This window comes from Dermochelys coriacea, chromosome 12, assembly GCF_009764565.3.
Source record: "Dermochelys coriacea isolate rDerCor1 chromosome 12, rDerCor1.pri.v4, whole genome shotgun sequence".
NCBI classification, from domain to species: domain Eukaryota; kingdom Metazoa; phylum Chordata; order Testudines; family Dermochelyidae; genus Dermochelys; species Dermochelys coriacea.
The window spans coordinates 4,758,808-4,774,638 of record NC_050079.1 but is presented as its reverse complement, the minus strand read 5'-3'; the positions used below and the strand labels follow the sequence as shown (position 1 = coordinate 4,774,638).

Genomic DNA, 15,831 nt, shown 5'->3' with positions numbered 1-15,831 from the left:
TCTCTATTTGGGTCACAGGATAATAATCCTTTTAGAGTGCCTTTTATCTGAATATCTCCCAGTGCTTTACAGAGCTATACATAAGTATAATTATCACCAGTTTACAGATAGAGAGATCGAGTGCAAAGAATGTAAAAGACTTCACCAGCGTGCCACAGTAAGTCTGTGGAAGTCTCTCTGTTTAGGGCTTTAAAGACTATACCATGCTCCTACTCTATTAAATATATAACTTTGTTTTTTTCCTTACAGGGTATTGAATATTTATATTTGTTACAAAATCTGAATTTATATTACAATCATATCTCATCCCTGCTGGAAGTGTCCCGCCTCCAAACATTACCAGTCCTCTCAGAGCTGGATTTGCGCCTCAACCCCATTACCAGAAAAGAATCCGATTATAGACTGTTCGCTGTCTATACGCTACAAGCCCTGGAAAAACTGGGTGAGAGATATTACTGTTGAATGCTGAAGAAAAGGTATTCAGTAGCAGCAATCTGTTATTACTGGATCAGTGTCATAAACTATTGAGGCAGTTCATACACACCATGGGAAGGAGCCTTTCTCCCATGTCGTTTATCGCTCCACAGGCTCCTCCCTTCTTGCTGAGTTTATAATCATGCAAATTGTGGTTCTTCCAAGTTCTGCAAGTAAACCTGGCAAAACCAGTCATCTCTACAGTTCCCATAGTTGTGGTTCAGAGACCTTACAAGCTCTTCAAGTTTAACAGCTCAATATTTTTCCTTCCTTTTCCTAGAAAATCCAAACAAACAATTGTATAAATGTAACTTTACAGATTTAAATCCTCAGCATAGGAAATGAAAAACATAAGGCACTCTTAGTAATGCTGACTCAGCCACAAAGTTGTTTATTCCTATGTTGCTTTGTAAAGGCTCAGCCCTGGTCTACAGTCTTTTCTGCTGTGTGTAAGAAGGACTGTTTCTACAGTCTGTGCATAGCTGCACTCCAGTTAAATGTTTTATTATTCTGTGTTTTTTCCGACTGTTTGAAGGTACTTGATTAGACCTCAGCATCATTTTATGCTCGAAGAATTAAGTCTTCATCCTGAATTTATCACATTGCAGTCTGTTGCTATGGGAATAACTGAAGATAACAGCAGGTTTATGACTTCACTACAGAATCCATGTGAAAGAGCTGAAGTCAAAGCAGGCTGTTGCCATGGCAGTAGACTGTAAAGTGAAGTATGCCCTATGTTGGCTAGCCTTTTTCTGTTTGGATACTCAGTTCAGTGCACAGCTACTATGAGTTAGGGAGCAGTGTGGCTAATAATTCTGTCCCTCTCTTGGCATGTCTGAGGCACTCCAATCCCAAAGTGGACTAAGGTAAGTAAGTATACTTGGGCTAAAATTTTAAAGAGCCTTGAGTAACTTAGGCCATGCCTACATGACAAAACTATGTCAACCTAACTTACATCAGCGTACAGACACTACAGTTATTAAATCATTGGTGTGCACGCATGCTTGGTTTTTTGTAATAGTGGTGTGCATCCTCACCAGGCGCGCTTGTTATCGATTGTATTGCCAGCATGGGGCACTGTGGGATGGCTGCTGAAAGGCAGTAACAGTTGTAAGTAATGCAGCCTCTACACTGACACTGCGCCCATCTAATTACATCGACCGTGACTCCACGCCACTCGGGGAGGTGGTGTTACTACATCAGCATAGAGAGGCACTTTTGTCAGCAGGAGCCAAATTTAAGTGAAGACCCTTCCACAGCAAGGGCGATGCAAGGCAGCTTATGTTGACCTAACCCTGTAGTGTAGACCAGACCTCAGTCCCTTTTCAAAAGTGATTCCAGCACAAGAGAGCCTAGACCTTATTCAAAGTCAATGGAAGTTAAGCTCCTAATTCAGAGGCACACTTGAAAAGTTTACTATTGGTATTTAGATCCTCGCTTAAAATCTCTGTTGGAGCCATGGTAATGAACAGCACCACTCTGCTCTCTTAAATTCCTCCCCACCTTGACTTAGTTCTTTTTAGGCCTGGCTTTGGAATCATCAGGTGTTTAGCTGTGGACATCGATCTCAATGTTGTAACGAGGCAGGGCTTCTCCCCACCCTGCAAAGGATCCATTGCTACACCCAGAGTCTCTTTTAGATGGTTTTATTTTCCCAAACTTAAGCAAACCAAACAAACACAGTTCTGCAGTTCACGCTGGGCTATAACTCCCAGGGGATGTTTCCTCTTTACCTTTCAGGCACTCATTCTGCTTCTCTCCTATGGGACACTGGAAACCTTGCTTCCTACTTCTGACTTATTAGGTCTTTATTACTTCCTCAGGTCAGGGGCCCTCCTTTAAAGCCTAATCCGGGGACAGGTCTAAGAAATTAGGTTGCTATAAGGTATTCCAACCCCTGGTGTAGACAGTGCTATGCTGATGGGAGAGATTCTCCTATCAACAGAGCTACCGCCTCTGAGGGAGGTAGAATATCTATGCCAATGCAAGAAGCCCTCCTGTCAGCATAGGTAGCATCTTCACTGAAGTGCTACAGCGGCACAGCTGCCCTTGTGCAGTGTTTTAGGGGTAGAACAGGAACTTGCCCTGCTCCCTCTTAAAGGGTCAGTCACACTGTAACAAATGTCTACGTTGATTTTATTATATTCATCTGGGGTCTCATGGTCTCTGTAACAACCATAAAATTGGTTCAGGTAGCTCTGTAGCATACTGGGGGAGTTGGGCCACATTGTGTTGGGTCCTACAAACACAGACTGTTCCTGCCCTGGAGGGATTAGGATTTAAAAGACCTAAACAAATGAAGAGGTGGGGATGGGGCTGTAACATATAAACCAATTAATGTAATGATAAATTGGCTCAATTTTGTGTTAGTTACATGTTTTGTCGTTGAGCTATTTATTTCAAGTTGGGTGAGGTAGGGTGACCATGAATGGCAAGGAAAGAGGAGTTAATAAGAGTAAGGGAACAAGAACAGAAAGAAAGGGACAGTCACAGCTCATCATGTGCCTAGCCAAGTTACAAAAATGTGCTCTATTTCTGGCTATCCTTGAAAAACACTGGAAAATTCCAACTAGTGCAGAATACTGTGTAACTCACTTCTTAAGGAAGGTAAGCTGCTATGAGCGTGTAACATCAGTGCACTGTACTGGGATATCGGATTATTCTTTGAGTGCAATTCAAGGTGTTAGTTATGGTCTTTAAAGCCCTGAATGGGACTCTCCCATCTGGGTGTTCTCTCTCTAATATATCCTATTGCAGGAGTTACAATCTTCTTGGATCCTTGGGTTAGACTGTCTGTGGTGGGCAGGGGTGTGTTCTCCGGGGAGAGCCACGTCTCTGAGCCTTTTCCATCCAGTGGTCAGCCAAAGCCAGAGTCTGGAAAGCTTCATGACATAGACTAAAAGACTTATTGAATTGGGCAGCCATTTGAAAATCTTTGGCTTAACGTAACAGGGATTGGAGTTTTGCTAAGAAACAGGGGTTCCATTGATGGACCTTTCAGTAGCTTGAGACACTTGCATTTTGTCTTCTTCAGACCTACTGATTGTTTATCATGGAAAGGTGCCTGCTCATGTGTGCTGATATAAATTTCTGAATGAATGAAGTGATAATGAGGTGATAATTTCAGAATTATGGGCAAAACATTCCTGGTTACTTCTGAGCTAAAGAAGCACCCAAAGTGCTAGCACACGCTGTATTACTTACCCACAGCCCCAGTCCAGAACACTGCTGAGAGTCCCAGCAGCTAATGTAGCATTTAGTAAGAGAGCTCCATGTTTCAGCCTTGAACTCTGACACAGGGTTTACCTGCCAGGGAAAGGTGAGATCTCACTGTTTACTAGTCACAGGATGTGATCTGGAGACAGCACACCCAGTGACAGGAAGTGGAGCAGACTGTAACTTCTTTCAGTCTTGTGTCAATAGAACTTTCACTCCAAAAGGCTGGAGGCTGTTATGCTTGTGTTCTAACTCTTCCAGTAGCCTCCCCTTCAAATGTTCTGCCCCTAACCCCACAAACACCTCTCTAGCCACAGGTTTTTGTCCCTGTGCCAAAACCACCACCCTCAGCTTACTGCAGTGCAAAGACCATGGGATATGTCCCCAGCTGTCTAAGGGCTTGACTACCTGATGGAGTGATGCATCTACGGGGTTGTGATTTCTAAATTGCACTAATGTGTTGTGCATCAATTGATCTGTGTAGATGATGCAGATGCACACTAAAAGTTCCATAATGCATCTTAACGTAATACTATTTCAGACAGCACTACGTTAAAGCACACCAGCAGGGTTTGTGCCACTCAATTAATGCACTACATGTTAGTGCGCTTTAGAAATCATACCTCCGTAGAACGCATTACCGCATTAGACAAATTTTTAGTGTCATATATGAGTGAGTGAAGCTCCAGCTATGTGGACACAGCAACTTGAGTGTTACTTTGTAGTGTGGCTCCTTTTACTCAAGCTAGGCTAGCTTGGCAGAGCTATCGTAAGTGTAGATAACACGTTAGTGTAATGTCTGAAAATTACAGCCTGAAAAGTGAAAGTTTAATAAAGTCATAAGTAATTGAAAGGAGTAGGGAGGATAGAGTGGAGTTGTTTGTGTAATCTTAATTTAAACAGTTGCTACCACTCCCTCAAACAAAAAAAATTCAATGCATTCATCTTATGTTTCTTGGTGACACTAAATGCACAAATTTGGGCAATGAGTGATAAAGCAATTTATCAGAATCTTAGAAATTAATTCTCTTCTGATTTTGAATTAACTTGCTAATAAATTGATACGCTGAGTATTCATATGGAAATACTTTTGTAATAATATTAGCAGCTGCACTGTGAGAGTATCCCATACATTCCAAATGGGGTTACATATATCTTTTTCTTTGGTTAGGTTAATATGATGTCAGTTTTCTAATCATTAATGGAATTTCACCTGGTGTGGGAAAGGCTTTAATTGTTAATATTTTACTTCCCCAAGTTGTGGTTATGCAGTATACAGGCTGTTGCTGTGGCAGTTACGAGAGTCTGTTTTTGCTTACACTTGTGATAACAGACGTCAGGGCTATACTGTAAAGCTAGTGTGCTTATATGCAAAAAGAAATCTAGAAACGTTCAACTAATCTTTCCTCTTTTTAGATGACAGAATAGTGAGGGAGAGTGAAAGAAAATCTGCCATGCTGCATTTTGGCCTAAAGAGAAAAGAGGATTGTTTATTTTCTGAAAAAGAAAGCGTAAGGTAAGAACGTTTGTTTTGTGTTTAATTGATAGTGCCCTACGTAGTGATTTGATGTTCCTTTGCCAGGTAGACAAAGTCCCTGGAAATAAATATAACAAACCCTCTGCCATCAAGAATCTATGGGTATGTCTACCTAGGGATAAAAAACCCACAGCTGGCTTGGGTCAGCTGACTCAGGCTCGTGGGGCTTTGGCTTCGGGCCTGAAAAATTGCTGTACAGACATTTGGGCTTAGGCTTGAGCCTGAGCTCTGGGACTCTGTGAGGGTGGAGAATCCCAGAGCTCGGGCTCCCTGAGCTCGAATGTCTACACAGCAATTTTTAGCACCATGAGCCCGAGTCAGCTGACCCAGGCCAGCCACAGCTGTGCTGAGGGTCTTTTATCCCTGTGTAGACATACCCTATGAGTCTCTGGGCCAAATTCAGCTTTGGGTAAGCAGATGCAACTCCACTGACTTCAGTTTGGCCCTGATGACAAATAGTTACTATCCCTTGGAATTATCTGCTGTAGAAATCAAGGGCTGTAAACAATGATTGGTACTTTACTGTTCTGCCTAAAATCTGTTCAACTCTGATTATCTAAAAAATGACTAGGCACTACAACAGAAGGGAATATTATGGAACACACCTTAGCTGTATCATTGGGAAATCTGTCTTTCTTTGCTTTGTGTCAATTTGCTAATTCATAGGGTTTTGTATTATTCAACTCAAGTTTTCTGCTAAATTGACTTAGTTCTTTGTTTTATAAATACAGCACCATAAGTTTTACCTGTACTTACAAAATATATTGCTTTGGGTTATGCTACCAAAGGCAACATGCAACATGATTAACTGGCACACAGAAGTATATAATTTCTCTGAATATAAAAGGCAAGCTTTTGAAAAGAGCCCAGATTCCTTTTAGGTGCCTAACTCAAGTGGCAAGATTTTCTACCTTTGAAAATCTGGCCGCTTCAGCTGGGTGCCTAAACAGGACCTGAGCTCTTTTAAAAATTGGGCCAGCAGTGTTTTGCAATGTCTTATTAACACCAGACATGCAAGTGCTTGTCATGTCTCAACAGATGCAATTCCATGCTGAAATAGGCTTAAAATGGGGGATCCATTTCTGTTTGTCTCTACGTGTAGTTGCCTTTCTGTGTGAAATTTTACACCATGATCATTCATGTCCTTTTAATTTTTTTTGGTATGTTTTTTAGCTTCTTATCATAAATTTCTAATGTAAGTGTTTTTGGAATTAATCTCTGGCTAAAATTTGGCAGGGATTTTAACTCGTTATTGTTGATTGGCCACATTTGCGAAAGACCTCAGCACCTAACTGCTCCTACTGTTCTCACTGGGAGCTGCTGGCTACTAAGCACTTCTGAAAATCGGGTGCCGGTTGTGAGTGCAGAACATGTCTGAAAATCCGGCCTAGGGTGCATCTTTAAAGCAATGTTGACTATCTACACAAAACTTGTGAGGAAAAATTTGAGCATATCTGAGACAACAGGTAGTTTTGGGGGGGAAATGTTGGGTTAAGGGAATTTTTGCCGTTTTTCGTAAAAGAAAATGTATCTGTCAGCAGAGACTCAGTCAATGAATCTTCTCTTTCAGAGACACTCACAAAGAATTGTCCACTTACAAAATGGCTCCCATCTCCCATTGTTCTCTGTAGGCTTCTTGCCTCAGACTGCCTTCAAATAATTAGTTGCCATTTCCCCAGGTCTTATAAGGAAGAAGTTTAGATTGCCCTTAGCAATAATGGCCACTGCTTCCCATTGTTCTCAGCTGCAGTATGACTGTTGAATATTCATCTTATTAAAGCCAAAGCAAGCACAGAGACCAGTCTGTTCAATGGTTGTAATTTTATACAACATGGTCACTGAGTTTTCACAGGTATAAAGCAGCTCTGTCTGCAGCCCAGCTTCTCTAATGGACCCAGATACAACAGTGCTAGGGATTTCCTTTTTCCACTGAACATAGAGCATAAGTCATAATACTTCTCTCTCCTTGCTTAACCAAAGTAACAATCAACAATATTTTAAATGCTGCAAAGGGCTCTGTTCCAGATTGGCATATACAAGTCTTGAAAATCTATTTACATACCAGTAACTCTTTACAAATATTTTAACAAAATATTGATCGCATTTACATAGCTGAAACAGTATAGAGAGAGGGTAAAGAGCCTGAACGCTGAGATATATTCAGCATATTTTTCTGCCCTGTCTCTGACTAAACCCATTGTGATCCCCATCCCATGAGGTTCTCAGTGCCTCCTGAACAGTGATGATTGTTCCCCAACTCCGATTGTCTTCAGGGGAAAATTAGGGATCTCAGCCACTTCCAGGACTGGCCGTTTTACCATTGTCTTCAAAGGAAGCAAGATTAGACCATCCGATCTGAATCCATTTTAAGTTAATGTAAGGGCTTGTATACATGACCATTTAGTTCACAGCAAGCTGGAATATGAATCTACCCCATGCTAACCTGCCACACACTAACTTTCCATATGGACCCTGCTGATGCACACTGAGGGCTTGTCTATGTGGTGCATTAAAGTGCACTAGCTGGGGTGTGAATTCTAGTGTGCACCATAGTGTCGCACGTTAACTGGCCATGTGGACCCTGATGGCACTCACTAAAAGTTCCCTAGTGCATTATGATATCATCTCATTTCGAACAGTCCTACATCCATGTGCACTTAGGGAATGTGTAGTGCCTGCCAGGAAGGTCCATGCGGCCAGTTAGTATGCAATATGCTTGTATGTGCTAGAATTTATACCCCAGCTGGTGTACACTAGTGCACTATGTAGACAAGCATTAACAGTTCCTTAGTGCACTTTGACTGAGTCCCGTTGCAAAGCAGGGTAGATGAAAGCACACTAAGGAACTGTTTGTGGACCCTGCTGATGCACACTAACAGTTCCTTAGTGTGCTTTCATCTACCCCACTTTGAAACAGGACTGGATCAAAGCTTTCTAAGAAACAGTTAGTGTGCGGAGATAGATTTACACCTCAGATTGCCATGAGCTAAATGTGTGAGTAGAACAGCCCAAAGAAAATTGTCACTCTTCTATGCTGGGATAGACAGTGGTTTACTTTGCAACAAAGCCCGTTGCCAACTGTGTCCACATATCTATTCAGGGGACACCATCATGGGGCCTAATCACATCAGCCACACTATCAGAGGCTCGTTCACCTGTACATCTACCAATGTGATATATGCCATCATGTGCCATCAATGCTCCTCTGCCATGTACATTGGCCAAACTGGACACTCTCTACGTAAAAGAATAAATGGATACAAATCAGACGTCAAGAATTATAACATTCAAAAACCAGTCAGAGAACACTTCAATCTCTCTGGTCACTCAATTACAGACCTAAAAGTCGCAATATTACAACAAAAAAACTTCAAAAACAGACTCCAATGAGAGACAGCTGAATTGGAATTAATTTGCAAACTGGACACTATTAAATTAGGCTTGAATAAAGACTGGGAGTGGATGTGTCATTACACAAAGTAAAACTATTTCCTCATGTTTATTTTTCCCCCCTGCTGTTCCTCACACGTTCTTGTCAACTGCTGGAAATGGCCCATCTTGATTATCACTACGAACAGTGTTTTGTTTTTTTTTCTCTCCTGTTGGTAATAGCTCACCTTAACCATCATTCTCATTATCGTGTGCATGGTAACACCCATAGTTTCATGTTTTCGGTGTACATAAAATCATCCTACTGTATTTTCCACCTCATGCATCCAATGAAGTGGGCTGTAGCCCAAAAAGCTTATGCTCAAATAAATTTGTTAGTCTCTAAGGTGCCATAAGTACTCTTGTTCTTTTTGGTAGAAGAAAAAGTGGTAGATCAGAGACTTTTGGTATCTATGGCATGCCCTTTAAACCAGTCATATTTTTTTTGTCTGTACTTGCATCCAGAGGGTGGGGGTATTCTTTGTAAAATGTAAGTGTTAGGAAATGACATTTTGAGGAAGAAAAGGAGTATAAACAGGGTACTAAAATTCTATTACATTTGGGTACAGTCGCAGGGCCCGATTCTGCCACTCTTACTCATATTACTCCACATCTAACCCTGGTAAATCTCTTTTCTGTTGCAGCTATAGGGAGAATACAGTGAAGAACTATGCAGTAGATAAAGGGACTTCTTCAGTATCTAGTTTAGATATTGATAGCAGCAGAAATCAAACTGGTAAGTTGCTTCTTGTAGCAAATACAAAAATCTATAGTAGGCCAGTATACAAGGTTGGAAATATGCAGGTTTTGAAAATACAGGAGGAAGCGTAGCCTCATGTTTTGTTCTAACTAATTTTGGAAATCACTCAATAATTAGCATCTCTTTAAAAGGAAAAAGTTCAAGCTACTGACTACAGTCCATGTACCAAAACTAAAGTGCACTGCCTTTGAGATTTGGCTATGTCGATCCACACTCTGGGTTTTGTGCATCTCCCATGCTGCTAGGTTGGAATCTTCTGTAAAGGAGTGATTGTTGGGGTCCTGGAGGTGTCCCATTGTGAGCCCAAATATGAGCCTGAAAGGTATTAAAAAAGAATGCACTCCCAACCATTTTCATTTCCTTTTTGGTCACGGGCTGCTCTGGGCTTCTAGGACCTTTGGCCCCCTTTTTGAGCTGTCTCTTACTCTTTAATAATCATCCTGCAAGGCCCAGACATTAGTGAGTGCACAATGTGCATGGTGCATATTTTTTAGGGAGAGCTTTTGAAAATTGTAAATGATCAGGTAGTTCTTTCTGAGAATCAATCCTTCTCCCATAATAAAGCAACCACTTCCTAGTTACCTCTGTAATGTTGAGTCATGGCTTCTAATTATTTTCTCTTTAACAGAGTCAAGCCAAAAGCAGTTAACTCATAAACGTCTGTTAAAATGTGAAGCAAAGGATTCCTCAATAAATGCTTTATCTGCTTCTGCAGTACAGGCCAGCAGCTCAGCCAAAGAGAATAAACAATGCAGCAACACACTGGGAACACAAGTAAGACACTCCTGAGTTGTTGTTTAAGCACTAACAATATGCTTGCACATTGCCTGCTCTTCTTTAAGTGATTTGTATCTATTTTTGGTGATGCTTTAATTTTTTTTCTCCTTCCTTCCTTAGCAGTTTATGTAATATGAGCGCAGATTGGCTGGATAGCATAGTTTAGTGTAGCTTTTTTCTTTTACTTTAACATCATTTAAAAGGCACATTAAGTTCCGTGCAAAAATCTTTATGAATAGAGCCTTAAGATGGGGAATTGAAATGCACAATAGTCAAGAAATTCATAATTATGGTTCCTACAGCTACAATAAGTTGCCCACATATTAGGCCAGCTCAGATGTCCCAGAACTGCAGTTGGTACACATGTAGGCAGCATAGATAGCTTGATCCCAGGGCACACTGAATGGCTTGCTCTAACGTGGTAATAACAGCCCCAAATTGTCGGTGTGGCACATGCTCTAGCCATGCCATTAGCTCTTCCCATATGCTCCATATTGGCAGGAGTGGACGGTGTACCTCCACACTGGCTTGCCACCACCATCTGGGGACTCCCATCCACAAGGGGAAACTCCATTTTCCATCCTCTTTGGGCTACTTGAGCTGAGGCTATGCTCTGATTCATTGTACCTACAGCTATCAGCTTAAAATCATAAATGGGTATATAGACTACTTCAGACATGCAGCGTGACCTAGTTCCTTTGGGTGTGGGAATCTTGACTTTTGATTGTCCTGATGTTTGTGTTTAAATTTTTAACTTTAATGCAGACTTCCAATGAAGCAGATGTACTGTGGGTTTGAATTCTTGGTGCTATTGACTTCGTGTTTGAAAAGCTTCATTTAAATTTGTGTTCAAGCCTGCACTCTTGTGTTCTGCACCTAATTTGTTATCAGTGTTGCCATCTGTATCTATAGAAAGTCTCTCTGTCTTGCAGCCTGGACAGGATGGGCACAGTTGCAATCCTTTCACTCAGTGAGCACAAGGGCTAGACGAGCCCATGGCTTCACGTTTTCAAATTTTCTTTTAATAAATGGATGACTCGGACCTTTTATGTCAGTACAAAGTGCATGATTTGATGTTTCAAATATTTTTCAGCTGGAAGAAGTGGCAGGAAAACAGTTGCTGAATCACAGTCATCTGGAAGATGGTAAATCCTTCAATCTTCAATTTTCTTTCAACAAAGGGACTTTTAATTCTTTCCTGTACCAATAATAATCCTGTAATTCTCTTTCAAATTCATCCTGCTGCACTACTGAATCTAATATTGACATTGGAACAATTTAGCTCTGCTTGTGATGGATTCCCTATCACAGGCAAATTTTAAATCCAGATTGGATGCTTTTCTAAAAGATCTGCTCTTGTACAAACAGGAATGAATTCCAGGAAATCCTATGGCCTGTGCTATACAGGATATCAGACTAGATGATCACAGTGGTCCCTTATGGCCTTGGATCTCTGAATCTATTGATTGACTGTGCCAGTAGAAGTGGTGCTCTAAGTATAGTTGTCATGTATTTCCTGTACACGATAGGCCAAAGGGCTGCTACAAACAGGTCAGGATTTTGTACCAGGTATGGACTGGCCACAGAGCTTCGTGCTCAGTGATACACACGTATGTTCACTGTAGTCTCCTTTACTGTTCTATCCGGTATGGCCAAGGTTAGCTTAAATAAAGTATATTACAATTTGTTAGTCTCTAAGGTGCCACAAGTACTCCTTTTCTTTTAACACCATCTAGTGGTTGAACAGTATAATACAGTCACCTCAACTGCTAGAAGAGGGCCTCATCCTCCCTGATTGAACTAATCACGTTATCCCTAGCCTGATTCTTGCTTGCATATTTATACATGCCTCTGGAAATTTCCACTACATGCATCCGACGAAGTGGGTATTTACCCACGAAAGCTTATGCTCCAGTATGTCTGTTAGTCTATAAGGTGCCACTGGACTCTTTGCTGCTTTCACAGATCCAAACTAACATGGCTACCCCTCTGTTACTTGAGTATAATACAGTTAAGCATTCCATTACATCTCCTAAGGTTTACATTCCTACCATTTACAAAACGTACACTATCACCGTATCTTTAAAGTTCAGCACAGATCAATCTGTTAAGTATCTCTGAATTGGTACTCTGTCTGTTCTGGTTTTCTAATTACACTAGTAACAATATATAACAACTTGATCATCTGGCAGTCCATTAGTTGCAACGACCGGCAGAGGTCGGTTTGGAATTCTTGAATGTTCTTCTGCATCTGTCATGTGTAAATTTTGCTCAGATTGCTCTTTCTGAGGAACAAACTGTAGATGTTGATAGCTTCTGTTGAACTCTCCATTATTGGTCTCAGTCACATATGATCAGGACCGGATTTAGGGGCAGGTGACCCAGACAACTGTCTGGGGTGCTGGGGTTGAGGGGGCACCGGGTGCTGTTTTTGTTGTTAGCATGAATAAATACAACTTTACAGATCCTAGCCTAGTGTGCAAATTTATTGTCTTATATGACGGATAAATCATGCGTGCAAATCGTGCATAAAAATAATCAAATGGGCTACAAATGCAATAAAAAATAAGGTATTCAAAAGTTTAACAAATGAGGGGGGGCGCCAAAGACGTTCCTTGCCTGGGGTGCCATTTGGTGTAGGGCCGGCCCTACACATGATTTGGGCACTGAATTCTTTTTCTTTATTACTGCTGTAGTTGGCTATCCAATTTGACACAAGCATGGTCACCAAGTTTTAGAGAACTGCCTGGTCTACCTGAGCGTCATCTGTTGTAAAAGTTTTCATAAGCTGTTTTTGCCTTTTATCTGATTTGGCTACTCTTTGTGTCTAGCCACTTTGGAGAGAGATTCTTTTCCAGAGTTGGAACAGCAGTTCTGAGTTGTCTTCCTGTCAGGAATTGTGCGAGGCTATATCCAGCACCTCCTGTTGGTGTTGTCTCTAGCTCAGAAGAGCAAGGACTGGATTTTCATGCTGCAGGATTTTCACGAGTGCTGCTTTGCTCTCTGCTCACAAGCACAACTGCAGAGGTTGATAGTGGTTGGTCCAGCTGGGCAGTGGCCCCTCCATCATAGGTCCCCTGCCAGCTCACCAATGTCTCCCACTGCACAGGCTCCCCTCTTGCCGAGTTGTCTCAGCTCTCACATCCTTTACTTGTCGCAGCAAAAGAGTTAAAACTTCAAAGCCATTAGCACTGGATCTTGCAAAGTGCACTAGAGAAGTATGTGACTCTCTTTGAATGTCCACTGTTTGAAAGTTATTGGAGATTTTTGGGGGCAGTGAACATCACAAAAGCACATGATTGTGAATGGTGACAGGGCATCTAAATGTGGCGCTTAAGAGAAATGGTGGAAGCCCCATCATTTGAGACATTTAATACTAGAATTTTTCAAGCACTGGGGGAATATGTTGTAAGGAATAATCTTGAATTGGTTCTTGTAGGAGAAGGGATAGCTGACATCTAATGGACCTTTTCCATCTCTAATGTATGATTTCATAAGTGTGTACAACATAAGACATGTTACATTCAAGTGCCTGCTTTCTTATGATTTCTTTCTGTGGAGGCCAGTTCTTCATAGGAGGCTTACAAATGCAGGCAACTTAAGTGGGAAGTTGGAATATGAGTAAAAATAACTTTAGGTGAATGTTTTGCAGTTTTCACAATTTTTACTCCTATGTTTGTGCTTGTTTTTTGCTAGAATACAGATCCCTTCCATCACCACCACAAATGCGTTCATCCCTGCGCTCCCCAGACAAAATAAGAGCCGGACTCACAAGAGGAGGATTTCGGGTGACTTTTTCAGAAAACGATTCCTTAGACTCCTCTCTTGAGAAGGACGTAATAGGAAAACCTAATATTTATTACCTTAACCAGGACATTTCTTCAACCAAGAAACTGCATTTGAGTGACACCAACAAAACAAACTCATACAAGTCACACAGAGATACCGGTCTAGATAGTTATGACCACCTCTACCTTTCCTCCACCCCTCAGAACAAGGACTTTAAGAGACTTCAAAAAGATAAGAGAAGTACAAATTTCAGAGATTACAGTGTAAGCCCTGCTAATGAAATTAAGACAACTTCACAGTCCACTAGTAGTGATCTACTGACACAGCACACTGAGATGGACAATAGCACTCGAAGCCTCTTAAAACTCAATTCAGGTAAAGACATACTTACTTGTCTTAATGGTTTTACTTTTGAGAGGTTCAGGCCATGGCAGGGAGGATTGTATTTACTGCCGTTCCTACTTTTATGGCCACTAAATGAATTTTAGGCCCTGACTAAGCTACAAATAAAAGCCATGTCCGTTCCAGGATATGAGAGAGACAAGGAAGGTGAGGTAATCTTTATTGGACTAGCTTCGCTGGTGGAAGATACCAGCTTTCAAACTACACAAAACTCTTCTTCGATCTGAGGAAAGAAATCAGATTATTTGAGTTAAATACAAGTTGGGACAGATAGTTATGCATAAGAGGTAACGCGTTGTAGGAAGTCACTGGAGATAGAGTAGGCAATAAGGGTTAGCTTGTTTATATAAAAAGAGTTTGAAGTGGGCCATTAAAGGTTAGCTAGCAGGTGTGTATTACAGGTTTTTGTAATGAGCCATGAAACCAGTGTCCCTGTTAAATCCATGGCTTTTAGTGTCTAGCAGCATGAACTTCAGTTCCCATGATCACCTTTTGAAGATGTTGTGTAGGTTTCCCTTGAAGATGAGTATTGAAAGATCGGGTATGGAGTGATCATTTTGTGAAAAGTGTTTGCCCAGCGGTGATATGGTGTGTTTGTCTTCTATCACTTTTCTGTGTGAGTTCATTTGAGAGCGTAGTGATTGTCTGGCTTCACCCACATAGCTGTTGGGACATTTGATAAAACCATGTCAGGGAGCATGATTATAACTCAGTTGTCCCCTAAGCTGATTGCAAATGTAGTTCCAGATAGCAGAGGAATCTCATAATCAGAGTAAAGCCTGATCTGGACAAACACAGTGAAGGGCCAATGTGCATTACGAGTTGGAACCATGTTAAGAAAAAAACAAGTTTTAACCAGACTCCCTGACAATTTTATTTGTGGAGTAGGCAGGACCTTGTTTTTACCTCTCTATCCACCTGTGTCATGGGCTGACTCTAGGTCTGTTGATGGGTCCATATTTGACTAGTTGCAGAGCTCTGAACGCAAGCTCATTTAGATTGAAGCCTCTTTTAGATTCCTAATATACTAGCACAGGTGGATTTCTTTTGTTCTCTTTTGTTATTAAGGCAAAGTTACAATAAAATGTTAACATGCTGCATAATACGTTATTTATTCAGGATCAGGTTAATATTCAAAGAGGACAGCTAAAGATTCTGGCTTCTTAGCTAAGGAGCCCTCCTCCGCACTAAAAGACGTGATCAAATTTCTAAATACCTATACTCTTTTTGGTGCTTCTCTTTTGTACTTGATGTGAAAGCTTTTCCATTACAAGGACAGTTCATATTGTGCTGTACCACAACTCCAGTAGTAGGAGGGGTCACACCTTTCCAATAACGTGCAAAAAGCTTACCTTCTAACAATAAACAAATACATTAATTTGATCAAAGACATAACTAGGCATTTTAGCACCTGGGGTGAGCAAGCATATTTGTGCCCCCCAGAGGT

The 15,831-nt window shown here is 41.2% G+C and overlaps 1 protein-coding gene across 4 annotated transcripts in view; it reads left to right on the top strand.

The window, feature by feature from the left end:
- Nucleotides 1–15,831, top strand: part of LRRC36 (leucine rich repeat containing 36) — a 42,957-nt gene that overhangs the window by 5,659 nt on the left and 21,467 nt on the right. For 2 of the 4 annotated variants that reach the window (XM_038368907.2, XM_038368906.2), the window contains exons 3-8: nt 250–442; nt 5,107–5,206; nt 9,301–9,392; nt 10,045–10,190; nt 11,287–11,338; nt 13,890–14,357. In XM_038368907.2, coding sequence (XP_038224835.1) covers nt 250–442; nt 5,107–5,206; nt 9,301–9,392; nt 10,045–10,190; nt 11,287–11,338; nt 13,890–14,357 — 1,051 coding nt within the window. Of the gene's footprint in view, nt 1–249; nt 477–1,110; nt 1,341–5,106; nt 5,207–9,300; nt 9,393–10,044; nt 10,191–11,286; nt 11,339–13,889; nt 14,358–15,831 lie in introns of those variants that run through there. The other 2 variants (XM_038368910.2, XM_043494793.1) reach the window with 2 other exon arrangements.